Genomic DNA, 18,529 nt, shown 5'->3' with positions numbered 1-18,529 from the left:
CAGGAAAGGTGTTGGCGGGCACCATGCTTAGGACCCCTGAGATATACTGAAGCCTCAAAATGGCCATATTTCTTTATCCAGCCATATTGCATGGTAAGAAATGGTCCTTTATGCTTCATGTGATCCCTTCAGACAAATGAAAACGTAATTCAAGGTGATCAGTTCTGATTTTGGAATGGATTGATTAATCCTGGGAAAAATATTTCTCAGGAGAGGGAAGGTATGTGGGAAACTGGACCCACTGGGATAAGATTGGCTAAGCCAGGGGTCCCCAATGTAGCGCCAGGGGAGCCACTGCGCCTGCCAACCCCTTTCCTTATATTCTCTAAGCGCTTTTAGAAGGTGGGTGGGGCTTTTGCTCAGCAGAGCTTCTGATTTGCTGTGCAGATTAAAAGGCATCCTGTTAAGAGATTCAACACATCAGGTAGAAGAGGCATTGTTAGAGTTATATACAACCTTGCTCCCTGACATTTTATTCTTGGTTCTGCCTCCTGCAGCAGCCATTTTGTGATTGGCTCCACCTCCCATTGCAGTCATTTTGTGATTCTGCCCATAACCCTGTGTCAGAATCCCAGAAGTACCTGCAGGTTCAAAAAGGTTGGGGACCGCTGGGCTACGCCTTCCCCTTTTTCAGGTACTTTGAAAAGTGCCAAGGAGCCACTAGCTCTTAGTCCAGGTATCGGCAACCTTTTCTAACTACAGAGACAAACTATATCAAAATTCAGAGCAAGAGATCAACAAAAGGACCAGTATGACAAATTCTATCCATGTAACTGAACCTATGCAACTTGACAATACTGGTAACTGACATGTTGACTGATAATCCATGCAGTTTCTGCAGCCCAAACACTGGTGGCTACAAGTCATTTATTAGGAACTGGTACACAATTAAGAAGTCTCCGTGTAATAAGAATACCCGGGAGTACCTTACGCAACTATTTTAGAAGAGGAGGAGGAGGCGTTCGAATTTATACCCTGTCTTCTTCTCCTGTAAGGAGACCTACAAACTCTTTTCTCTTCCTCTCCCCACAACAAACACCTTGTGGGGCTGAGAGAGTTCTGAACTTTGACTACCCCAAGGTCCCCAGCAGGAACGTAGGAGTGGGGAAACAAATCTAGTTCACCAGATAAGAGTCTGCCACTCATGTGGAAGAGCAGGGAATCAAACCCAGTTCTCCAGATCTGGGTCTGCTCTTAACGCCTGCACCATGCTGGCTTTCAGAATTATTAGCACACTGGCATAATTCTGAGCATTGTTCGTACTTGAATTACTTGTAGCTATTCATCTCTAACATCTCCCTGTTTGTAAAGAATATCTAGGAAGCCTTTTAGTCCCATAAAAATCTTGACTACCATTCCTGTCACCTATTAGTACGCCACATGCCTCTCCAAACTTGAAAGATTTGATTCTCCTTTTGTAAGAGGCTAGAGCAGTGGTTCTCAACCTGGGGGTCGGGCCCCCTTTGGGGATCAAACGACCCTTTCTCAGGGGTCGCCTAAGACTCTGCATCAGTGTTTTCCATCTGTAAAATGGATAAATATTAGGGTTGGGGGTCACCACAACGTGAGGAACTGTATTAAAGGGTTAGGAAGGTTGAGAACCACTGGGCTAGAGCTATTTTCAGTTCTTTTTTTTAAAAAAAAAATATTTTTATTGATATTTCGGAATTATTACAGATTTATAATGTGTACTTTATATACATCCTCCATATCTTTTCCCCCCTTTTCCCCCTCCCCCTCCTTCTTCTTCTCTTCTTTAGATGCGCAGCAGCAGGTCCATTCTTTTCAATCTTCTTGTCCATTTTTCTTCTGTAATTCCAATTTCGTTTAGCCAGTCTTTGAATTCCATCCAGTTCTGTACTGAGCAAATCGTAGCTGTCTAAAAGCCCAGCCTAGCTTGACCTTGCCAAAGCCTGGAAGTTAACAAGGGCCACTACTTGAGCGGGAGACCATCAAGAAAGACTAGGACTGCTGTGCAGAGGAACTGCAATAATAAACCACCTCTGCTCATCCCTTGCCTTGAAACTTGATTCATTTGAAATCTGGTATTGGAGGAGAGTTTTAAAGGATACTGGTGACCTCCAAAAGTCCAAATGAATGAGTTCTAGATCAAATCGAGCCCAAACTGCCCCAAAAGCTAAATAACTGAACTGAGACTAGCGTACATTTGCTCACATTATGGAAGACGAGTCACTGGAAAAGACAATAGCTGAAGGAAGCAGAAAAAGAGGAAGACCCCAGATGAGATGGGTTGACTCTGTAAAGGAAGCCACGGCCATCAGTTTGCAAGAGCTGAACTAGGCTGTTCATGATAGGATGTTGTGGAGAACATTAGTCATAGGGTTGTCGTGAGTTAGAAGCAACTTGACAACACTTAACACACATTCCAGGAGAAGTTGGCCACTCTGTGAAACAGGAGGCAGGACTAGGAAAACCACTGACCAGATCCAGCAGGGCTCTTTTTATGTTCTCAGGGAAAGTAGGCATCTGAACCCCTATTTCCTCCCACCCACCAATCACAACAGAGTTCATCTTAATTCTTTAACCACTATCACACTGGTTCTCAACATTTTATATTTGCTTTAGAAGAAGAAGAGTTTGGATTTCTATCCCCCCTTTCTCTCCTGTAGGAGACTCAAAGGGGCTTACAATCTCCTTGCCCTTCCCCCCTCACAACAAATACCCTGTGAGGTGGGTGGGGCTGAGAGAACTCCGAAAAGCTGTGACTCGCCCAAGGTCACCCAGCTGGCGTGTGTGGGAGTGCACAGGCTAATCTGAGTTCCCCAGATAAGCCTCCACAGCTCAGGCGGCAGAGCGGGGAATCAAACCCAGTTCCTCCAGATTAGATACATGAGCTCTTAACCTCCTACTCCTTTAGTTATCAAGCAGCATCTGGGTGGGTGGAAGAGAGTGGCTGATCAGTTATGCCTACAGCTCGTCCTTCACTGCCCTGAATACAACTTTTAATGAAAAAAACATTCAGATTAGGTTTTGAACACATGAAACGGCAGGAAGACGTCTTTTTTCCATCTCTTACTTCCTGATACTTTTAACTGAAGACATTGTGAATCAATACTGGGGCATTCTACATACAAAGTTAAGGTTGCCAGGTCCCCCTGGCCTCCGACAGGGGATGGGGGGAGGGTTGAATTGCCAGATCTAGGCTGGGAAACTCCTGGAGATTTACAGATGGAGCCTGAGGAGAACAGGTACAATGGCGGAGCATCCATTTTCTCCAGAAGAACTGATCTTGGTGGTCTGGAGCTGAGATGTACTTCTGGGGATCCCCAGGTCCCACCAGGAAGCTGGCATCCCTATACGAAGCAGATGCTCTGCCACCAAGCTCCTGCCCCAGTTCTCTAGCAAAAATACTTGTTTTTAAATGCCAATTACTGGTGGTATTGCAATAATGATGACGGGTGCTCCTCCAAGTTGGAAAACCAGATTAGTTTGCAACAGGATCAGATTGTGTTGCAACAGGAGTGACTTATTTCTTATCCTGCACATGCAGAATAATGCACTTTCAATCCACTTTCAATGCACTTTGCAGCTGAATTTTACTGTGCGGAACAGCAAAATCCACTTGCAAACAATTGTAAAAGTGAATTGAACGTGCATTATTCTGCATGTGCAGAAGGGGCCACTAAGGATCTGTTCAATACACAGGCTTCAGTCCCAAACAGATTGCTAACTTCCCCAGATCCAAACAAAATGAGCTCTCTGCGATTGCCCAGGGCTGGTTGATGCTTCAATTTGAGCACTGCGATTCTCAGTTCTGAGCGGCCATCGGAGCAAACTGTATTCTCATTTAGGCCCCTTCCGCACACGCAAAATAATGCATTTTCAAACCACTTTCACAACTGTTTGCAAGTGGTTTTTTCCATTCTGCACAGCTTCAAAGAGCACTGAAAGCAGTTTGAAAGTGCATTATTCTGCATGTGCGGAATGAGCCTGTTTTTAATGGTTTGCGTCGGTTTCGCATTCCCGTTTTCTACCTTGGTCATTTGTTAACATTATGTTTGATTGCAGCCCTAAATTGCTAAGACACCAGGCGTAGGTACGGATACATGGGGTTTGTGGGGGTTTTTTAAAAGTTTAGAGTCAAGTATTAATAACATAAATATGGATGGCAGGCAACATGTGTGCAACAAAGCCGAGCTGCCTGCGACCAAATTCATCAAAATACAGTGAGGAGCGCTGTTCAGACGAGAGCCAGCTCGCAGCGATCCCTAGTGGCCGAAGACCACAACTACACACAGAATCTACTAATAATATGCACCCTTCCAAAAAGACTAGGGGGGGGGGGGGGATACCCTTAATAAAAGTTTCCTTTCATCCAGGGAACAGCCTGAAGAAACTAGGAATTTAGAAACCCTAAATCTGCACTTCGTGATTTTCTGCCCTTCGATGTTAATCATCTCTCGTTCCTTTTTGCATCCTTGCCGCGCTGCCAATTTCCCCAACCACTGCATCCAAGGCTGAGTTTTCTATATTATAATTTCAGAGGGTAGCGTAGCCCTGTTTGTCTGCAGTAGAAGAGCAAGACTGGAGTCCAATTACATCTTTAAAACCTACAAGATTTTCAGAGTATAAACTTTCGAGAGTCAAACCTCCATTAGTGGAAGGGGATCGTTTGTGCACTGCATTTAGAATTCATAAATTCCTCTTCCAAATGTAGGAGTTGCTATTCTATAGGTTGCAAGTTCTTGTTGGATGATGCCTATCGGTTGTACATCTGCTGTATCTGTTGAAACGCACAGCTACACCTACACCCCAGGTATTTACTTGCCCTCTGCAATACTGTGGTCTTCCCGCCCTGTTTTGTATTCTATGTCCCCGTTTAGTGTATTGCAACGCTCGTGGAGCGACCTCAGGATAAAATCACTAGCGCGAGTGCATCTATACAGCAATACCGCCCGGGGAATCCATTGGTGTATGTCTCAGTAGTGTGCACGTGTCCTGTGCGCAACACATTTGGAGCAAATACTTCTGAACCGCACGCTGCGTTCTCTTTGCAACCCCTCTTTAGTCACTCGGCACTGCAAACCCCTCTTTAAACAGAGCACCGAAGTGTTCCACGATGCGAGCAGGTCTGCAGCGTGAGATCAGGTATGCTTGTGAGTCGATGCACGCGTGCAATCTCGCGTCTTGTGTTTGTCGCAAATGTGCTCTGTTGCGCGCGCTGTCTTGGGTCGGGGCGGTCTCTCTGCTAAGTGCCTGGCGGCAAGCAATATGCAAGCCGGCCGCATGTCCGATAGAGGTGCATAGAAGAGAGTGCACAACCAACACCCCCAGCGTATGCGCTGCACGCAGCGCCTGCAGACGCCTGTTGTACTGTGCTCGGCTGCCGGTGGCGGGCGGGGAGAAGGGCGGGTTTGCGGGTGTGGCTTGACTCGTCGCTGTCGCCTCTTGCAAGGGGGGTCGTGCCGGGGGCCCCAGTTCCTGAGCGTCCTCGGGGGGCCGGGGCCGCCGCCGTCCTTATCATGCTGCCACCCACTCTCCCCGCACCGCCGCATCCAGAAAGCGTCCTGCAGGCGCAGCCTCTCCCGCGTTCCCGGCGCTGCGTTGCCTTCTGCGCGGGGCTGCTGCTGGCGGTCGCGCCGCGGAGTTTCTGCACCTGCTCCGCCCGTCCGGGATAACCGCAGACCCTGCTGCAAGTAAGCGACCCCTTCCCCGGTCCTGTTCCCCAGTCCCGTCAGGCGATCAGCTCCGGCGAACTTCTGGGGCCAGTTTGGGGAAACTTTTTGGGGTTTCAAGGAGCCCCCCCCCCCCCCGGACTGGATCGCCCAGTAGCGAAAGGCAATGCGATCCCATGCAATCTCGCCAACCAACCACCGCCAGAATGATCGCGGATCGTTTGAGGGCGGGGGGGGGGGGGAAATCTGTATGCTTAATGCAGGTTTTCAGAGGTCCCAATTGCTGTCTGTTCTGGAGGGGGAGTGTTTTAAAAGATTGTTCTGTTCTCCATCGTTCAGTACATGTTTGGTGGGAAAAGGTTGTGGATTCCAGTGAGAAAAGGGGGTTGAGTTAATCCGGATTACCCCAGGCACCTGCTTTGTAGTGTTAATTGCACCATTCCCATTTAATTCGGAGGATGGAATTGACAAGATTGCGGGTACAGTATTTTTATAACATTTATCAATGAAATCTTTGCAAAGTTGTCCAGTTCTCTCAGGTGCGCACAGACTGCAGTCACTTTGTTTGGGAATGACCTTCTCTTTGGCCCCGATCCACCTGTTCTCTCTTCCCTCTCCCCCAGTACAGTAGCGCTGCAGCTTGCTTGCAGTCCAGTCCCAGGAAGTTAACTTGAAAGAAAGCCCTGCACAATTCAAACGGAATTATTTCCAAATATGCGTGGGATTGGGGTTGCACTGCCTTTTCCTTATTCTGGTTCTCATTAGCTCTTGGACAGGAGCCTCAAACTGGTGTTGGCAAAGTCCCATAACTGTGTCAGCTTTTCACTGCTCGGGACTGACTGGGATGATATTTGCCATGACTATGCACCAGATTTCATGTGCGGAATGGAACACATTTTTTTCCAAAAGCAGGAAGGTTGCAGGGCCAGAACCATGTGCTATCGTTATTGAACATCTGGTGTGTTTATGGGCTTTTAGAACAGCCCTGTGGTTCCCCCCTCATCAATTTTAATGGTAGTCAATCTATTGACAGATGTCTGTGTTGATGCTTGTGATAGACCTGGCATCTTCCACCCACCCCAGTATGTCATTCTTGCTGGGTGTTTTCTCTCTGTGAGTGGCATTCCGTATAGCAGTTACCTTTTGATTGTCCTTTACGCAATGAAGGGCAGGGATGAATGTACTATACACATTGGTGATTTATACACATATAGAGACTTGTCTTTAGCAAAGTTATCTTTAAAAACTACCTTTTACTAGTTGTCTTGGTAGCTAATGCGATTAATTTGTCTCCTCTTTGCAGCATTTTCTGTTCCAATAAACCACCACAGTGCTGCAGATTGTATGGTCTGGTTTAGCAATCTGTGTTCCTCTGGATAACTGTTAGCACATACTGGAAATGAAGCTGTTGCTTCAATGTACTTATTAATAGCTGGTTTGGGAGCTCGTACAACTTCTGTGGGTTGTGACACATTTGAAATTGGTTTACATGAAATATATATCTATTGCTCTCTCCCTCCCTTACTTCCTCCTAGCAAGATTGTAAACAGCTCTATAACTACAAACTACAATCAATAGCAACAACAGATTCTCTTATATTTGCAAGATAATATTCCTGAAAGAAATAGAATTTCTTCCTATAGAGTCATCTCTCTTTATCAATACAATATCTAGAAACTTTACATAAAGCCCAAACTTTGATTAGAATTTAATATGGAGTTGATTCCCCCCCCCCAACAATTTGATATAAAATTGTTTTGTTCCAGTTAACAGCTGCAGTGGGAGAATGGAGGAAAGCAATGTGGTGTGTAGGTTAAGAGCAGGTGGATTGTAATCTGGAGAACCTGGTTTGATTCCCCACTCCCCCACCTGAGTGGCAGAGGCTTATCTGGTGATCCAGATTTCTTTCCTCACTTCTGCGTTCCTGTTGGGTGACCTTGGGCTAGTCACAGTTCTGCCAGAACTCTCTCAGCCCCACCTACCTCACAAGGTGTCTGTTGTGGGGAGAGGAAGGGAAAGGAGCTTGTAAACCACCTTGAGTATCCTTATAGGACAGAAAGGTGGGGTATAAATCCAAATTCTTCTTCATTTTAAGACCTGGGTATGCTGATCTGCTGATTGTAATGTGGCTATGAAGTTCTGCTTTGTAGAAAAGAGTAAAACTTTGAGGTGACCCTGTCACACTGTATACATGGATTTCAAATGTGCTATGTCAGAATTGGAACTTTCTGCGTGTGGTCTCAGAATATAATTTAGCCCAGATTCTGGAGGGCAGCATCTTCATTCTCTGACCAGCCTTGAAAAGTATTAAAAGGGGGGAGGTACACACAAAATACACCTTGCATCCTACCCCATGTAAGTATAAGGCAAGAATCATGGTAGGATTGCAGAACCGTTTGATTTCTTGTGACGATGCCTATTTTGGAAAGGCTGTATGGCTCACTTACATTGCCCTAGAACATTTTTTACTAGTGCGGGGGAAAATAAACAGCTGTAAGAAGTTCCAGACATCAGAAGTCTGCTTAGACTTTTTTAGCATAACTTGGCAGAACCCTGCAGTTTATATTATGTTATCACTTTCATCCAAGGAACAACTGTAAAATTGCCTGCACCGCAGAAGGGTTGCAAGGACTTTTTGCAGGATCACTGATGACATCCGAGATGTACTGCAGGAATGAAATGCAGCAGATGAAATTTGGGGCGGGGGGGGGGGATTAGAAGTTGAACTTTTCAGCATTTAAGTTACCATTCCTCTTTCCCACAGTGGGGAAGGCAAAGTTTCTCACCCTCTTCCTGTTCATGTCAGCCTGACAGTCTCCTTGGATTCCAGATGATCATGCCATTTTCTAAATCGGCTTGTTAGGTCGATTTGTTAAAAATATTGTTTTGCTCCATATTGAATATTGCTTAGGAAATATTAATACCGGTGCATTTTATTTAGTAGTCACTCTCAAGAGATGTGCAAATAAGTGTGCATAGGATTGCAGCTTCTATTCAGCTTGTCTCAATGGGACTTCTTTATGACCTCCCAGCGCTTCATGTAAACAGCTAAGTACTGTAACATTGTAGAACAAGGAAGCCATTCAGTGTTGATAGCACAAAATCAGGGGCAGAAGGAGTGTCTTTTATAGGGGTACAGTGATTTCTTTCCTCTGTCTTTCTGGTTGATTTAATATTGGAGGGGGGAAAGGGAAACTGACCCCCCCCCCAAAAAAAAGGCAACTGGCATTACTTGGAGGCATAGAACAGTGTGGTGTAAAAATGAAAGTAAAATTGACTGCAGATCTATAGCTATGATGCTTTTAAATGAACAGAGCAGCAGATTCCCTTTTTGTAAAAGGCGGTCACCAAAAGGAGAAACTTACTCATCACTAATAATCCTGCAAGTATTGTCGAAGGCTTTCACGGCCGGAATCACTGGGGTACTGTGTGGTTTCCGGGCTGTATGTGTCCTAGCAGCATTCTCTCCTGACGTTTCGCCTGCATCTGTGGCTGGCATCTTCTGAAGATCCTCTGAAGATGCCAGCCACAGATTCAGGCAAAACGTCAGGAGAGAATGATGCTAGAACACATACAGCCTGGAAACCACACAGTACCCCAATCCTGCAAGTGCTTCTGTGAAATGCTGGTTGTGAGCTAGAGACAGTGAGCATTGTAAGTTGTTTATGTACAGGAGGGCAGACTGGAAGAATCGGGGGTGGGGGGAGCAGGTGAAGGGAAAAGCTAGAATGGAGGGCAGGGAAGTAAGCTGAGATGGATTGGGGGAGGAAAATCCCCCCCTTTGTGAATTCCTGAGGATTTCCCTCTTGTAAGAGACTCTTGTTAACTCATATCATGTAAAGATGAGTCCCTTTGCAAGCACCAGGTCATTACTGACCCATGGGGTGACATGACATCACAGCATTTACCATGCAGACTATGTTTACAGGGTGGTTTGCCATTGCCTTCCCCGGTCATCTACATCTAGCAAAGAATAAATTGATGGGGTGAACAGGAAAGTGAATAATTCCTTTTTAACTTGTGTATCTATTCATTGTCTATTAGCCAAAAATATATATATTCTTCGTTTTTCATGACCCTGCCCCACTCTAAGAGATCTCAATTCATTTATTAAATGGCGCTCAGTTGCTATTTTGAGAGGAGGGCTCCCACAGAAAGGTCAAATCCGAGACAGAGGAAGTACCCTTCTTTACATGTTCTCCTACAGCCCGGCTGGGTCTCCATCATCAATGATGCTGTTGTAAGGAATGTGAGTAGACTGGAGGATATGCATAATTGGTGGCAGTTGGCCATATTCACATGGGGGATATGAACGAATGAGCAGTGTAAAAAGGAAAGTTGGTACCTTTCTCCGTCTTTATTCATGGGCCGTTTCCACACGGCACAATTATACCGGCTTACAACTGGTATCTTACAAACCGAGTCTATTTTATCCAGGTTTCTCCCTCTACATATTTCTTTCCAGGAGCTGAGTTAGGTCTGGTAGGTAATACTCCAGTTTGTTCCACACGAGGTCACGTCTTCTGTATTTACACCACAAGTGCATCCCTGCATGCACCTCTTGATTGGTCAACCTAGAGTGGTGAGGCGGGAAAATAAACCGTTTCTGCTCCCATGGTGTTTGCACGGCAGCAGGGTCACCCTGGGATTTGGCAATTTTTGAAAATCCCAGGCTAAGGGAAATATCGCAGGGCAACACCGGGGCAGGCCCACTTTAGCACCGGGAACCGTGTGGAAAACTTGCACGAATCGGGATATTTCACTTGTCCATTCCAGGATATTTGGACTGTGCAGAAACGGCTGTAAGCTCCAAGTGATAATGGTGAATGTGTATAAAGTGATAAACAGTATGTTGTACATTCATATCTGAGGAGGCATGAATATGTGTTATACCCATGGCTATATATAAGCAGCAGTTCCATGGGAGCTCCAAAAAACTAGAATATGGCGTTGGCTACAAAACTAGCCATCTAGGAATCCTCACTTTGTAAATCTGCATGAATACCGTGAATACAGGCAATACAGTGAAATCCGAGAAGTCAGAGGTGCTACAAACGTGAGCAGAGGGTAGGCTTGGGAAATTTCATGTTGGAAGAATGCCCAGCAGGCGTGCCAGTCAGTGGCAGCATAGGCTAACACGGAGTGTAGGCTTTGGGCTCAAAAAATGGTAGCTGAAATAACCATCCTAGGGTTGTCATGACTTGGATCCCACCCAAAAATCTCTGCTTGTGAAAGGATTACTGTCGGTGAAGGCCAATTTATCTGCCTTTCCCTTTAATCTGAAGCCCAAAATATCCCCCTAGATTCTCCTCCTGGCATACACGGGACTCCCCCAGAAACAGCATGAACAAGAGGACTACAGCACAATGCAGGACTGCACAGAGCTAAAACTACTCCCCTTTGTGCCCATGGAAGTGGGATTTATCGCTGGAACATGTTCCTGCTGAGCATTATTAGCCATTTCCTTGGCGTGTTGCCTATGCTGAACAACTCCATGCTGCTGTGTTCCATTCCTCTATTGCCTCTGACTCATTTTGGTAAGTGAAGCCCTCTCGGTGGTTGGTACTAGTGTCAGAAACTTGACAGTGTACTCTGCATGAGCCAGCATGGTGTAGTAGCTAAGAGCAGTGAACTTTTATTCTGGAAAACTGGGTTTGATTCCCTATTCTCCAACATAAACAGCAAATTATAATATTGTGAACCAGGTTTGTTTCCCCACTCCAACACATGAAGTCCGCTGGGTGACCTTTGGCTAATCACAGTTCTCTGAGAACTCAGCTCCACCAGCCTCTGTAGCGCGGTGTAGTGGTTAAGAGCAGGTAGATTCTAACCAGGTTTGATTCCCCATTCCTCCATCTGAGTGACAGAGGCTTATCTGGTGTGTTTCTGCACTCCTACATTCCTTCTGAGTGACCTTGGGCTATTCACTGTTCTTTAGAACTCTGTCAGCCTCACCTACCTCACTAGGTGTCTGTTGTGGGGAGAGGAAGGGAAAGGAGCTTGCAAGCCACCTTGAGTCTCCTTACAGGAGAGAAAGGTGAGATATAAATCCAAACTCCTCCTCCTCTCCTCCTCCTCCTCTTCTTCTTCTAGGTGTCTGTTGTGGGGAGAAAAAGGGAAGGAGTCTGTAAGCTGTTTTGAGACTCCTTATGGTTGAGGAAAACGGCATAAATCCAAACTTCTTTTCTGCCACTCTGCATCAGTGCCTCCTGTTTTTCTTCAAGATGTTTCAGAGCTGCAGTAGAGCAGCTACATTGGAGTCTGGCAGCTAAAGACCAACAAGATTTTCAGGGTATGAACTTTCAAGAACCAAAGCTCCTCTCATCAGACGAAGTCAGCTTTGATTTTAGAAAGCTCACGCCCTGAAAATTTTGTTGGCCTCTAAAAGTGCCACTGGACTCGAGTCTAGCTGTCCTATTTTTCTGTGTGCTTCAGTCAACATGTGATCTATGTTCACATGCATACCTTTGTTGCCTTTTGAGTTGCGTGCTTCATTATGCACATGTGCAATTTCATTAATTTTTTCTCATTCCTGCGACTGAATGGGAGAAGGACAGTCAAGGGGGCGGAGATGCATGCACCTATCCTCCTAAATCTGTATCATTGTTGTTGCAGAAATCTATAGCTGCAGTATCCCAGTGATGTGAAGTTATCCGGTGACCAGGATGTCTCTTTTACCAGGAGAAAATTCGGACTATGACTACAGCGCCCTCAGCTGTGCTTCGGATGCCACCTTTAATCACCCGTTCTTTGCCGAAACAGAAACTCTCAAGGGAGTCTTTTACCAAAGAGCCAAACTAATTCATCCTGGGGAAGACCTTTATGAAAGCATTTGTCCGGAAGATCGGAAACATCACATCATCATCAACGTGGGAGGCTTTAAATACTTGCTCCCGTGGACCACTTTGGACGAGTTCCCCATGACCCGCTTGGGCCAGCTGAAATTTTGCAACAACTTCGATGACATCCTCAACATTTGCGACGATTACGACGTGACCTGCAACGAGTTCTTTTTCGACCGCAACCCCGGGGCGTTTAGGACCATCTTGACTTTCCTGCAGGCGGGGAAGCTGAGGCTCTTGAGAGAGATGTGCGCTCTCTCGTTCCAAGAGGAGCTGCTTTACTGGGGGATCGAAGAAGACAACTTGGAATGGTGCTGCAAGAGGCGGTTTCTGCAGAAAATGGAGGAGTTTGCAGAAATGAATGACGCGGAGGACGACTTCATGGACAGCGAGAACCCTTGTGAAGCAGTGGAGGAGACGAAAACGGGCCGCTGCATGAAAAAGCTGCAGGACATGGTGGAGAGGCCGCAGTCCGGCATTCCTGGGAAAGTGTTTGCCTGTTTATCAGTGCTGTTTGTGACAATTACTGCTGTCAACTTGTCCATCAGCACTATGCCTGGCTTAAGGGAAGAGGAGGAGAGAGTAAGTTGAACTTTGAGATGCAGGGGGAACGGAACGAAATGCTACTACAGGCATGTAAATAACCAGCTCTTGTCACTATGGCGAATAAGAATGATTTCCTGGACATCTGTGAAGCAGCTGCATGTGTCCCAGTGCAGACCTCCCCTATCTCCAAAGTTTAGGTTTAGTAACCACCAACAATTACTTGGGATTAAGCCTTACTGAAAGCAGTGCAATGGGACTGTTATAACCAATTTAAGCCTTAGATTTAATTAGGATGAGGGCACTACTTCTGTATCAGCAAGCATTCAGGTTTTAGGGCCAGAGGCAAATAGCCAGGGTCCAGGATAGAGAAGAGTCATAGCCCAAAAGCAAGAGCAGAAGGTCAGAAACAGGCAGCTAGGACATCAAACCTAAGCAGTCACATATCACATTGAGAGGCATTGAGTAGGTGAACTACCAGACATTGAGCCTAGTAGGTGAACATCCAGATATAGGCAAACGTGCCACACATACCCCATGAGGTAGAGAGAAACACAGGGAGAGGTAAGGTCCTGGAATGAGAGTGCTGGTTCAAGGACACACATAAATGCGCTCGCATATTATTGCTAGGATTTGCTGGTAGGGAGCAGAAGTGGCATAGTGGTTAAGAGCAGGTGTACTCTAATCTGGAGGGACCGTGTTTGATTCCCCGCTCTTCCACCTGAGCTGTGGAGGCTTATCTGGGGAATTCAGATTAGCCTGTACGCTCCAACACACGCCAGCTGGGTGACCTTGGGCTAGTCACAGTTCTTCTGAGCTCTCTCAGCCCCACCTACCTCACAGGGTGTTTGTAGTGAGGGGGAAAGGGAAAGGAGTTTGTAAGCCCCTTTGAGTCTCCTATAGGAAAGTGGGGACATAAATCCAACTTTTCTTCTTCTTCTATTGCATCCATGCTTCTGCATCAAATTTATGAAGTGTGGATGATATACCAGTATCATTAAATATGGGCATTTGGGAATCTGTGACTCATTGCATGAATATACATGAGAGTTGGCCATCGGAAAGCAGGAACAGCAAATACAGTTTTAGCCCTGCTTTCGCTCAGTCACTCAGAACTCAGATGAAGCGGGGACATGGTAACTCTCAACGCAACAAATGATCAGAGGTTACAAATGATCTTCTCGTCATGTGTTTACAGCCATGACATTTTAGTATTTTAAGTGGCTAATCATTTGCTTTTATATATAACCGGGACAAAAGTGAAAATACATTAGCTTTATATTCAAATGGAACTATTGTTTCTGTCAAATGTGATCCAAGATACAAAGAAATGGTAATGCATATCTGTACACTGTCCTGCAGCTTGCTGAGTCTGTTCATATGGAGGGTTTATTGCCATTCAGACTTCATATTAGAAACCTTCATTTCTACCCTATTAGAGCATTATGTTATTCAGTGTTTGTGTATTTCAGCATCTGTTACCCTAGCATAGCATTTTCACATTCAGTCTTGCATAGTTTGGGTGGCTTGGAACTCACCCCAGGGGACAGTAAATATGGGAATATTTTGTGATAGCTTTCATACTATCTGTGTATATGAGCTACCACAGAGATTCCTGGGGTGAAAACATGATGTATCAGCATCAAAGAGGTATATTTTGTAAAACCTTGGGAAGCTGTCAGTTTGAATTTCAGTGGGATAATTGTTTGGACCCCTGATCAATTCTGTTATCCGGTAAGCTTTTGCATTGAATTACAGTTCTGTACTTCGTTGATTCAGTTTCTACCAACATTTATGCTAAGTGGGGTAGCTCTTGTTCTGTTCACATTTTAATTGCTGGTGATGGCTAATGGCTTTGGAGGCTTTTAGAAAAAGGATTGTACAAATGTATAGAAGCTGGGTACACCTGAGCTATTAACCAAAGTTCTAAGTAAAACCTCTATTAATGGAGACAGCCCTGAATTTTGGAGGGTTTATGGCTAGCCTGATCAGAACTTGGAAGCTAAGCAAGGTCAGCCATGGTTAGGTGGGGGACCATCAAGGAACTCCAGGGTTGTGAACACAGAGGCAGGCATTGGCAAACCACCTCTGTTTTTCTCTTGCTTTGAAAATCCTCTGGTCCTGGGGCTGTCATGAGTCAGCTGCAACTTGAGAGCCCAATTGCTCAGAAGTAGAGTTCATTCTTTTCTGGTAGTAAACCTAGGTTCAGTCTCTAGCATCTCTAGAACTTTCTCTACCCAAAGTACTGACCATGTTTGGTAGTAGACCATAGGTTTTGCAGAAGGTTCAATCCATGTCATCTCTGATGAAAAGGTCTCCCATGGCAGAGAGTGCAATTCTTTGATACCGAGCTAGGTGGTCTAGAGGCAGCTTTGGCCATCAATGCACGCAGTACTTACCCCGCGGCTGTTTGTCTCCTGTTCACTCCAGGGGCAGCTGAGCAGCCATTTTGTCCTCCTCCATATCCTTGTTGTATCTGCAACTTCTGTTTGGGTTGCTCCAGTTACCTCTTTTCTTTTGAAGGGCAAGGAGGTGTCTCTTGGTCTATTGCTCCTCTAATACGGCATTATTGTTGTTGTTTTTTAAAGAAGCCCCTCTGAGCTTCCTGAAATGCTCGCTTTAAGAGTGGTCAGAACTGCTGCTGCTGTGTGGGTGGGGAAAGGCAGGTAGGAGCAGACTGAATCCACTGTGTTTTCCTTCGCTTTCCCGGAGGGAGAGGAAAAGTCACATTTCGACCTGTTTCTAAAACCACGAGGAAAGTCTCATCTGAGAATGGTGAGTTCAGAAGAGTGGGGGAAACGTGTGCATAACCGAGAATCCAACCCAAAGGCTATGTATACTCAATGCGAAGGAGACCACAAGTGCATAAATGAGCTGTGTATGTTCAGTTACAAATTCTGGGAACAAATTATAGCAAAGACTATTACTCAAAGATCTTTTTGTGTACTTCACAATAGGCATCTGGCTGGCCATTTTTAGGAATAGAATGGTAAAACAGGTAAACCTTTCTGCGATGAGCCAGGGACTTTCTTAGGAAAGATATTCCTGAGTCAACATGGCATCGTGGTTAAGAGCAGTGGACTTTAATCTGGAGAAGCAGGTTTGATTCCCCACTTCTCCACATGAAGCCTGCTTGGGAGATCTTGGGCCAGTTATAGTTATCTCAGAATTCTCTCAGCCCAACCTACCTCACAAGGTGTCTGTTGTGGGGAGGGGAAAGGAAGGTGGTTGTAAGCTGCTTTGAGATTTCTTAAAGGTAGAAAACAGGATATAAAAACCAACTCTTCTTCTACGACTACTTGACTCTCATGCAGTATCCTTTTCTCCTTCTGTTCCAGGGTGAATGTTCTCAGATGTGCTACAACATTTTCATAGTAGAATCTGTCTGTGTGGGATGGTTTTCTTTGGAGTTCCTTTTAAGGCTCATCCAAGCACCGAGCAAGTTTACTTTTCTGAGGAATCCGTTAACCCTGATTGACATAGTGGCCATCCTGCCCTACTACATCACTTTACTATTAGATACCACCTCAGTGAGCAGTAACAAAAAGCCAACCTCTGGCAACATCTACTTGGACAAAGTGGGCCTGGTGCTGCGCATACTACGTGCCTTGAGGATTCTATATGTTATGCGGCTGGCCAGGCACTCTCTGGGCCTGCAGACACTGGGGCTCACTGCCCGTAGATGCACCCGCGAGTTTGGCCTCTTGCTGCTTTTCCTTTGTGTAGCCATTGCACTCTTTGCACCCCTCTTGTACGTGATTGAAAATGAAATGGCAGACTCACAGGAGTTCACCAGCATCCCGGCTAGCTATTGGTGGGCAGTGATCACCATGACAACAGTGGGCTATGGCGATATGGTGCCCAGAAGTATCCCGGGCCAGGTGGTAGCACTGAGTAGCATCCTGAGTGGGATCCTTCTCATGGCCTTTCCCGTCACATCAATCTTCCACACGTTTTCCCGCTCATACATTGAGCTGAAGCAAGAGCAGGAAAGAATCATGTTCAGGAGGGCACAGTTCTTAATGAAAACAAAGTCCCAATTAACCAACGCATCACAAGGGAGCGACATATTTCCAAGTATCTCTTCAGAGACCAGGGAAAACAACTGAAACGGAAGTTTCCACATCGGCCTGTTGCTGAGCAAACAGTAACATTTCATCTTGGCATTTGCTTCGGGAGGCATTGGAGAGAGATGTACTATACAAATAATGTCCAAAGGACTTTTAGCCATTCAGAAAGCAGAGTCTTATTTTATTGTAACGCATATTAGCATTATTGTTTAAGAGTGGGTGAAGGGGGGTGTCTTTTCAATAGATTGCATATTTGATGTGCAAAATTGTAAAAGTAATTTAATTTTTTTAAAAAATATATTGTAACAGGCTTTGCTAACCCAAAGGAAAATGGTGTAAAATGGGCACAGCTGTTGTAACATAAGGAGGAAGGCCCTTTTCCAGAAAAACAACTGTGAACATCAATATTTTGATCATTCTGCTAATTGACTTAGTTGTTCATTTATACCAGTCCATGTGAATTAGAACGTCTCAGAGAACGAAATTAATCCTTGGGAAGAGTAACTCGCTTCCTTGTGTCAGGGTTAAACGTGAGTCACACTGGCAAAAACAGATTTTCCTTGGTTGTTACTTTAGCTCATAGATTTTCTTTTTTAGCTTCCATTCTGTGTTCCAACTACATTCTGGCTCATTCCGCACGCAAAATAATGCACTTTCAAGCTGCTTTCACAACTGTTTTTGCCATTCCGCACAGTTTCAAAGAGACCTGAAAGCAGCTTGAAAGTGCATTATTCTGCGTGTGCGGAATGAGCCTTAGACATCTTAGCTTTAGGTACCAAACACAACAAGCAGTTCTAGATCATGTTTTGGGCCAGAATAAGCAGTAACAACTTCAAAAAAAAGTTGAAACATAATTTATTAGATTTTGGTGTATTAACACTTGCTGTTATATAAAAAACTAGCCCCACTGCCTCTGCATGCAATTTCCTCTACTACCTGTAGAGTGTCCAAAATACATGTTTGGGAGTCTCCTAGTACCGTGTTTCCCCGAAAATAAGACAGTGTCTTATATTAATTTTTGCTCCCAAAGATGCACTATGTCTTATTTTCAGGGGATGTCTTATTTTTCTGTGTTCTGTTCGTCGGGCATGCTTCCAAACAAAACCTTTGCTACGTCTTACTTTTGGGGGATGCCTTATATTTCGCACTTCAGCAAAACCTCTACTACGTCTTATTTTCCGGGGATGTCTTATATTCGGGGAAACAGGGTACATGTGACGAGTTACTGAAAAAGCATATGAATGAAGTGAAGTGAACACATGGACTTTCCCTGTCCCTTTAATTCATACAAATTATACAAAGCAACCATTTGACAGATTTTCTTCCTGCGGTTTCTCTTACATGTAGGTAAATTTACTCATGAATAAACCCATGATTACACAAAGCAATGATTTAACAGACTGACAAAGCATCAAATCAATGGATCAGCAAAAAAAAA

The 18,529-nt window shown here is 45.1% G+C and overlaps 1 protein-coding gene across 4 annotated transcripts; it reads left to right on the top strand.

The window, feature by feature from the left end:
* Positions 1–5,039: 5,039 nt before the first annotated feature.
* KCNG1 (potassium voltage-gated channel modifier subfamily G member 1) lies at positions 5,040–17,516 on the top strand. 4 transcript variants are annotated; one of them, XM_048498841.1, is made up of 4 exons: positions 5,044–5,109; positions 10,940–11,173; positions 12,252–13,060; positions 16,360–17,516. In XM_048498841.1, exons 3-4 carry the CDS (start codon positions 12,302–12,304, stop codon positions 17,128–17,130), a joined length of 1,530 nt encoding a protein of 509 aa, XP_048354798.1. In that variant the 5' UTR covers positions 5,044–5,109; positions 10,940–11,173; positions 12,252–12,301; the 3' UTR covers positions 17,131–17,516. The 4 variants fall into 4 exon arrangements, with proteins under 4 accessions (XP_048354799.1, XP_048354798.1, XP_048354795.1 ...); XM_048498838.1 differs by lacking the exon at positions 5,044–5,109 and adding an exon at positions 5,352–5,657; XM_048498842.1 differs by lacking the exon at positions 10,940–11,173 and having other exon boundaries at positions 5,040–5,109.
* The last annotated feature ends 1,013 nt before the right edge of the window (positions 17,517–18,529 follow it).

Source organism: Sphaerodactylus townsendi, linkage group LG05 (genome assembly GCF_021028975.2).
Source record: "Sphaerodactylus townsendi isolate TG3544 linkage group LG05, MPM_Stown_v2.3, whole genome shotgun sequence".
Classification (NCBI taxonomy): domain Eukaryota; kingdom Metazoa; phylum Chordata; class Lepidosauria; order Squamata; family Sphaerodactylidae; genus Sphaerodactylus; species Sphaerodactylus townsendi.
The sequence above is the reverse complement of the archived record's forward strand: the minus strand, read 5'-3'. Positions and strand labels throughout refer to the sequence as shown.

Bases quoted from the DNA above. Each gene is read 5' to 3' on its own strand.
- KCNG1 (XM_048498842.1), top strand. From the start codon at position 12,302: ATGTCTCTTTTACCAGGAGAAAATTCGGACTATGACTACAGCGCCCTC. The intron at 13,061-16,359 runs GTAAGTTGAACT...CTTCTGTTCCAG, and splicing joins TAAGGGAAGAGGAGGAGAGA to GGTGAATGTTCTCAGATGTG.